The 8,459-nt window shown below is 58.8% G+C and overlaps 1 protein-coding gene across 1 annotated transcript in view; it reads right to left on the reverse strand.

Annotated features, from left to right (window-relative positions):
* NKD2 (NKD inhibitor of WNT signaling pathway 2) overlaps positions 1–3,160 on the reverse strand; it is a 57,964-nt gene extending 54,804 nt beyond the window's left edge. Inside the window, exons 1-4 of the mRNA XM_081280806.1 lie at positions 2,783–3,160; positions 1,545–1,672; positions 862–957; positions 43–190 (exon numbers count right to left, since the gene is read on the reverse strand). Coding sequence (XP_081136932.1) covers positions 43–190; positions 862–957; positions 1,545–1,616 — 316 coding nt within the window. The 5' untranslated portion in view covers positions 1,617–1,672; positions 2,783–3,160. The remainder of the gene's footprint in view (positions 1–42; positions 191–861; positions 958–1,544; positions 1,673–2,782) is intronic.
* Between the last annotated feature and the right edge of the window lie 5,299 nt (positions 3,161–8,459).

Raw genomic sequence — 8,459 nt, forward strand, 5'->3', positions numbered from 1 at the left:
GATGGGACTAAGCAAGGGTGGCTTCTTGGCCTAGGGCCCCACCCTGGTTGGTGGGAGGACACTCCTTCCTCTTGCTAGAGGGCTCAGGGCTGACCGTCAGCTTCACTCGGAGGGTCTTGCTCCTGCCTGAGGAGTGGTTGATGGAGGTGTCGACGACGTCATAAATGGTGTGCATCAAGCTGGACATGTCCTGGGAGGGCACAGCTGACCTGAGAGGAGACACTGCCCACCCTTGCTGCTAAACACCGCCACCCCTGCTGCCCTGGCACCCATGCGCCATGCACTCCAAATCCCAGGCCAGAGACCGTCTTAGATTAGCCCAGAGGATGCCTTTCATGGCTGGATGGTCACCCCGTTATCCCTGGAGTCACAGCGTTCTGCCAAAGGGCTCAGCAGACAGACGGACAGTTCCACTTTCACTCAGGCATGCTTATCTCAGCATGTTCATGTCCCCTGTCCCCTGCTTCACTTCAGGAGGCCTCTGGGTCCCAGACTCACAGCTCAGCCAGGTAGGGGTCACTCCTGGGACCTGGCTGCCCTGCAGGGTTGCTGGCCCAGGCTTGGCCAAGGGCATCCCAGCTGCAGACACTGACCACACCAGGCTGGGCGGGGAAATGTCAGCAGGCAGCCCTGGGTTACAGGACGCCCACTCTAGCCGGCCAGGACCGCCAGTGGGCCCTCCTGTCTGCCTCCCCACAGCCACAGGCCCACCCTCTCCTGCTTCAGCTGGAGCTGCCTCCCCATCTCGGGGGCTGGGTGTCTCTGTCTGTCCATCTGCCTACTGGACCAGCCTGATTCCAGATGCCACAGGCCACACCCGAGCACCCTCTGGTGGACAGCTGACATGCACGGGCACGGTACCTCCCTGGTGACCTTCCCACTGTTGTCAAAGTCATACAGCGTGAATGTCCACTCCTGACGGTCATCCTCCTCCACTGAGACATCACACTGAAGGGCCTGCTGGTAGCACGCAGGGATAGGGCACAGGAAATACTGTTGTCGTCCCCCACCACCCTGGGTCTTCTATAGGCCCTGTCACACCAGGGGGCCTGTGACTCCCAGGGACACTTCCAAGGGGTCTTCCATTTCTGGTGTGCGGCCAGGAGACTCCAAGCGGATCTGGCACCATGCTCAATCTCCCACTATGGCCTGTGCCTGCTCGAGTGCCCAGCATCTCCCAGGATGAGGAAGCCCTGCCCACTGCCAAGTGCCAGCCCCAGAAATCGACTGTAAACCAGGGTGGCCGGCTCCTCCCCAGGCCCCACAAGGAGGCAGGACCCGTCCCCAGCCCTTGCTGTACTTCCCCTGGGGTCTGGGCACCCATGCGGGGCCTCTCCACTTCTGTCTCATCGGCCAGGCCGGGCCGAGCTCACTGAGACAGCTGTGCTGAGGGCCCAGAGCCGGCACACACACGAGCTTTGCTCCTTGGGGCCTATGCTGGATGACAGGAAGGCCAGCTGGAAGGCCCAGGGCCACCCACCTGGGGCCTCCACTGCCCACCCCAAGCCCCGGGACGCTCTGTGTGGAGTGGGGCAAAGGCCTACGTCAATGTTCAGGCGCTTCCTGCCCAGGCCTCGCGAGCCCTCACGGTTTGCGGCTCTCTCCCCTTCGTCCATGCTGAAGAGCTGTCCTGGGCCCTCGTGGCCCTCGGCCTTCTGGGGGGGTAGCACCACTGCGGGGAACAAGAAGGGGTGAGGGAGGTGCCCAGCCCAGGTAGGTGATTTGGTGACAGAGGGGACAATGGAGGATGGGGCCTGGCCAGGGAGAGCTGTTGCTGCCCTCCGCTACCTCCCCCAGCCACAGACCCCTCCCAGGTGGGCCTGTGCGGAAAGTCCGCCTTTGGAATAGGGGGCACCAAGAGACCAGCAGGGAGGCCTCTCCAGAGTCAGCTGCAGCCAGGTGTCCTGCCTCGCCGACCTCCCACACTGGCTCCCGAGGAGCAGGCTGTCCTCTGGGGGCTGCCGACATTGCACAGAGGGTTGGGGAAGGGTCCCTGCTCGTGGGGCCTCCAGCATGGCCCTGTGTGGTCAGACCTCCCTCCGCCCAGGCACAGTCCAGTTTCCCGACAGCCCTCAACCCCAGGACCCATAGGTGAGGCTGCCTGCAGGCTGTCTGTGGAGCAGACCCCCTCTCCCAGCCTCTGCGTGTGGACGATGAGGCGCCTTGGTCCTACGGCTCATTATTCTCTGGCTCTCACAAGCCGTGCCCCCAGGTTAGGGCCCCAGACCCCTCGGGCAGCGCTCTTCCAGCTGTGAGCTGCGAAGGTGCCCAGAACCTGAGTTTCCCACAGGGGGTGGGGGTCCTAGAGCCCCTGGCCTTAGCAGCCATGTAAAGGTGACCCTGCACCCTGCACCTGATAGGCAGGTGGCCTGTGGAGACTGTCCTCTGTAGGAGGACTGTCCCCCACCAGAGATGCACCCTGGCAAGGACTCTTCTGGTATGTGCTGGGCACCCAGGCCCACTCCACAGTGGCCCCCACGTCCACCTGGGGCTCACAGTCCCAATCATGGTCTGTGGAGCCCCCTGCCCCAGCCCCCCAGAGCTGTCCCTGTGCCCACAGACAGGGTGCAGAGTTCCAGACATGGAGCAACAGCACTGGGGACACAGGCTGGACCACGTGTGATGGCCAGATGCAAGCTGCCTGTCCAGTGAGGATCCTGGGGGGCAGTGTGGCCAGGAGGCTGCTACCACACTCATGCTGGTAGGTGTCAGGCCACTCAGAACCCTGGCCTTCAATGTGGTGCTGTGAGCTCTGGGGAGGGGACGTCAGGACTGCACTCACCTTCTAGGAGCGCCTGGTCCTCCCGGAAAGGCCCATCCTTGGGGTCCCCACTGGGAAGCTCCTGCAGGAAGCAGAATAGCAAGTGACCATGAGGCTCAGCTGGGCAGACAGAAGGACATGAGCACAAGCTCTGCGCGGCAGGACGAGGAAGGACCTGGGCCTCAGGCTTCCTGGGCTCTCCTGGTCTCTGAGTCAGGAACACCGGCCCCTCCACACCCCAGCAGGACTGGCAGAGGTCCCTGCGTGTCAGCTCTTGAACCAAGTTCCACCTGGGTGTTTCCAGGACCAGGACCCGGCTGCTGTTCAAAGCAAGAGCCTGGATGGCCCTGGAGCCCAGCCCACCGTGCTGACCGCTGAATACAAGAAGCCAGAGGTACAAAGGCGCCACCAGGCCCCCTGCCTCAGCCCCCCAGAGCCTGAGAGCCTTCTGTAGGGTGAGGCTGAGACGCAGGGCACGTCCCGTGGCAGGAGACACCCCTCAACCCACCGCCGACCTCAAGGCCAGTTATGGGAAAATGGGGAGACTTCAGACACATCCAAGTCCGTCTTAGCCAAGAAACTCTGCAGAACAGAGCAGAAGGGAAACAAAACGTGCTCAGGGAGCTGGGGCAAAGGCCGTGGGGGTGGTCAGGCAGAGTCCCCACCCCGCGCTTGCAGGCCCCCAGCCCTGGAAGCATCCAGAAGGCCCAGGAGCCGCTGGACATTTCTGTTTCTTACTCTGGGTGGATGTAAAGCCTTGGGGGCCCCTGAGCAGACCCAGTGCTGAGCAAAGACCCCACCCACCCGCCAAATGGAATCTGTCCCTGGAGGTGACGCAGGGCCAGAGCACGGTTTTGTTTTCAGCTGGAGACAGGAGAGTGACGCGGCCACCCTGGTTTCATTTCATCCAAAGCCTCTGAGGCCCACAGGTGTGTCCTGGCACAGCTTCATCTGCCCATACTGACCAGGAGCCAGGCCCAGAGCATTCCCTGGGCCCACACCCTTCCCATTCCTCATCTCCAAGGACCTGGGGACACCTGCCAGACCAGCCAACCTCCTGCCAGGCCACCTAGCACCACTTCCAGGGCTCAGGACCACCCCTGGGACACAGCGGAGGTGGGCCTCCTTCAGCCCCAGAGCACGGGGGCAGTTAAAGCTCCACCGAGTGGGAGGGCCGGGGGCACCCTGCCCTGGCCTGTCCTGCTGAGGCTCAGCAAGAGACAGAAGAGGACAGCCGTGAAAAGCCGGATGTTCCACGCCAGGGCACAGATCGCCCGTCCCCCTGGGGCTTGGAAGAGGCGCCTGAGCACCGTGGGGAGAAGTACCAGGCCCTCGGGCCCCTGGACAGACGCGGCTACGTGAGGCTGCAGGGCCTGGGGAAGGAGGGCCTCCACGGGGACAGGGGCAACCTGCACGTCCCGCCAAGCCCACGGGAGCCTGTCACCTCCTGCCTCCCCGCACTTCAGAGCCAGCAGGAAGAGCGCCCATCTGCGTTGGGGCTTCACTCGAGAGCTCGCCATAGAAGGCACCACCTGTAGCCAAGGCTACAGTAACTAACCAAGGCTACCATGACCAGCCAAGGCTACAGTAACCAACCAAGGCTACCATGACCAGCCTAGGCTACCAAGACCAGCCTAGGCTACCAAGGCCAGCCAAGGCTACAGTAACCAACCAAGACTATAGTAACCAACCAAGGCTACAGTAACCAACCAACGCTACCATGACCAGCCAAGGCTACCAAGACCAACCAAGGCAACCATGACCAGCCAAGGCTACAGTAACCAGCCAAGGCTACAGTAACCAACCAAGGCTACAATAACCAATCAAGGCTACAGTAACCAACCAAGGCTACCATGACAAACCAAGGCTACAGTAACCAGCCAAGGCTACAATAACCAACCAAGGCTACAATAACCAACCAAGGCTACAGGAACCAAGCAAGGCTACAATAAACAACCAAGGCTACAGTAACCAACCAAGGCTAAAATAACCAACCAAGGCTACAGTAACAAACCAAGGCTACCAAGACCAGCCAAGGCTACAGTAACAAAACCAAGGCTACAAGAAGCAATGCAGGGCACAGCAGTTAGCATCCCACCTTAGCAGTGTCACTGGAGAGTATGTGGCACACAACTACTCAGAATAACCAACATCTTAGGGTTAAATGCAGATGATCTGACAGGCAGATGGGATCAAAGGGGAAGATCTGCCCTGTGGCAGAGTCACTCTGCTCTCTGTGACTAGTGATTTAAGTTAAACCTCCCCTGCTGACATGAAATTTCCCTCTAATTTACATCACATAGCTGAAGAAGAGTCAAGAGCTTTAATTGCCATAAAACCTGTCCAGGGTCATTAGGAAGATGTAGGTCCCTTTTAAGAGACTTTCTGAACAGTGTCTGGCTCAGACAAGGCTGGGCAGAGCAGATATCAAGAAAAGGTCGCTGAGTGACTCCATGATGAGCAGAGCAGCAATCCTCAGGATGTGCCTGCCCTCAGTGACTCCATGGTGTGGACAGCAGCAGTCCTCCGGCTGTGCCTGCCCTAGTGACTCCATGGTGTGCAAAACAGCACTCCTCAGGCTACGCCTGCCCTGAGTGACTCCATGGTGTGTAGGACAGCAATCCTCAAGCTGTGCCTGTCCTGAGTGACTCCATGGTGTGTAGAACAGGAGTCCTCAGACTGTGCCTGCCCTGAGTGACTCCATGGTGTGTAGAACAGCAATCCTCAAGCTGTGCCTGTCCTGAGTGACTCCATGGTGTGTAGAACAGCAGTCCTCAGACTGTGCCTGCCCTGAGTGACTCCATGGTGTGTAGGACAGCAGTCCTCAGGCTGTGCCTGCCCTGAGTGACTCCATGGTGTGTAGAACAGCAGTCCACAGGCTGTGCCTGCCCTGAGTGACTCCATGGTGTGTAGAACAGCAGTCCACAGGCTGTGCCTGCCCTGAGTGACTCCATGGTGTACAGAACAGCAGTACTCAGGCTGTGCCTGCCCTGAGTGACTCCATGGTGTACAGAACAGCATTATTCAGGCTGTGCCTGTCCTAGAGACTCTATGGTGTGTAGAACAGCAGTCCAAAGGCTACACCTGCCCTGAATGACTCCATGGTGTACAGAACAGCAGTACTCAGGCTGTGCCTGTCCTAGTGACTCCATGGTGTGTAGAACAACAGTCCTCAGGCTGTGCCTGCCCTGAGTGACTCCATGGTGTGTAGAACAGCAGTCCACAGGCTGCGCCTGCCCTGAGTGACTCCATGGTGTACAGAACAGCAGTACTCAGGCTGTGCCTGCCCTGAGTGACTCCATGGTGTACAGAACAGCACTATTCAGGCTGTGCCTGTCCTAGTGACTCTATGGTGTGTAGAACAGCAGTCCAAAGGCTACACCTGCCCTGAGTGACTCCATGGTGTACAGAACAGCAGTACTCAGGCTGTGACTGTCTTAGTGACTCCATGGTGTGTAGAACAACAGTCCTCAGGCTGTGCCTGCCCTGAGTGACTCCATGGTGTGTAGAACAGCAGTCCACAGGCTGCGCCTGCCCTGAGTGACTCCATGGTGTGCAGAACAGCAGTCCTTAGGCTGTGCCTGCCCTGAGTGACTCCATGGTGTGTAGAACAGCAGTCCTCAGGCTGTGCCTGCCCTGAGTGACTCCATGGTGTGTAGAACAGCAGTCCTCAGGCTGTGTCTGCCCTAGTGACTCCATGGTGTGTAAAACAGAAGTCCTCAGGCTGTGCCTGCCCTAGTGACTCCATGGTGTGTAGAACAGCAGTCCTCAGGCAGTGCCTACCCTAGTGACTCCATGATGTGCACAACAGCAGTCCTCAGCCTGTGCCTGCCCTCAGTGACTCCATGGTGTGTACAAAGCAGTCCTCAGGCTGCGCCTTCCCTGAGTGACTCCATGGTGTGTAGAACAAGAGTCCTCAGGCTGTGCCTGCCTTGAGTAACTCCATGATGTGGAGAACAGCAGTCCTCAACCTGTGCCTGCCCTGAGTGACTCCATGGTGTGTAGAAAGCAGTCCTCAGGCTGTGCCTGCCCTAGTGACGCCTTGGTGTGTAGAACAGCAATCCTCAGGCTGTATCTGCCCTAGTGACTCCATGGTGTGCAGAACAGCAGTCCTCAGGCTGTGCCTGCCCTGAGTGACACCATTATATGCAGAACAACAGTCCTCAGGCTGTGCCTGCCCTGGTGACTCCATGGTGTGTAGAACAGCAGTCCTCAGGCTGTGCCTGCCCTAGTGACTCTATGGTGTGTAGTACAGCAGTCCTCAGGCTGTGCCGGCCCTCAGTGACTCCATGGTATGTAGAACAGCAGTCCTCAGGCTGTGCCTGCCCTGAGTGACTCCATGGTGTGTAGAACAGCAGTCCTCAGGCTGTGCCTGCCCTGAGTGACTCCATGGTGTGTAGAACAGCAGTCCTCAGGCTGTGCCTGCCCTTGTGACTCCATGGTGTGTAGTACAGCAGTCCTCAGGCTGTGAATGCCCTAGTGAATCTATGGTGTGTAGGACAGCAGTCCTCAGGCTGTGCCTGCCCTGGTGACTCCATTGTGTGTAGACAGCAGTCCTCAGGCTGTACCTGCCCTGGGAACACCATGGTGTGTAGAACAGCAGTCCTCAGGCTGTGCCTGTCCTAGTGACTCCATGGTGTGTAAAACAGCAGTCCTCAGGTAGTGCCTGCCTTCAGTGACTCCATGGTGTGTAGAACAGCAGTCCTCAGGCTGTGAATGCCCTAGTGAATCTATGGTGTGTAGGACACCAGTCCTCAGGCTGTGCCTGCCCTGGTGACTCCATTGTGTGTAGACAGCAGTCCTCAGGCTGTACCTGCCCTGGGAACACCATGGTGTGTAGAACAGCAGTCCTCAGGCTGTATCTGCCCTAGTGACTCCATGGTGTGCAGAACAGCAGTCCTCAGGCTGTGCCTGCCCTGAGTGACACCATTATGTGCAGAACAGCAGTCCTCAGGCTGTGATTGCCCTGAGTGACTCCATGGAGTATAGAACAGCAGTCCTCAGGCTGTGCCTGCCCTAGTGACTCTATGGTGTGTGGAACAGCAGTCCTCAGGCTGCACCTGCCCTGAGTTACTCCACGGTGTGTAGAGCAGCAGTCCTCAGTATGTGCATGCCCTGGAAACTCCATGGTGTGTAGAACAGCAGTCCTCAGGCAGCGCCTGCCCTGAGTGACACCACGGTGTGTAGAGCAGCAGTCCTCAGTATGTGCCTGCCCTGAGTGACTCCATGATGTGGAGAACAGCAGTCCTCAGGCTGTGCCTGCCCTGAGTGATTCCATGGTGTGTACAGCAGCAGTCCTCAGCCTGTGCCTGCCCTGAGTGACTCCATGGTGTGTAGGACAGCAGTCCTCAGGCTGTGCCTGCCCTGGTGACTCCATGGTGTGTAGAGCAGGAGTCCTCAGGCTGCGCCTGTCCTAGTGACTCCGTAGTGTGCAGAACAGCAGTCCTCAGGCTGTGCCTGCCCTGAGTGACTCCATGGTGTGTAGAACAGCAGTCCTCAGGCTGTGCCTGCCCTGAGTGACTCCATGGTGTGTAGAACAGCAGTCCTCAGGCTGTGCCTGCCCTGGTGACTCCATGGTGTGTAGAACAGCAGGCCTCAGGCTGCACCTGTCCTGAATGACTCCATGGTGTGTAGAAAAGCAGTCCTCAGGCTGTACCTGCCCTGAGTGACGCCATGGTGTGTAGAACAGCAGTCCTCA

The sequence above is a fragment of the Spermophilus citellus genome, assembly GCF_964194105.1.
Source record: "Spermophilus citellus genome assembly, chromosome: 1".
Lineage (NCBI taxonomy): Eukaryota > Metazoa > Chordata > Mammalia > Rodentia > Sciuridae > Spermophilus > Spermophilus citellus.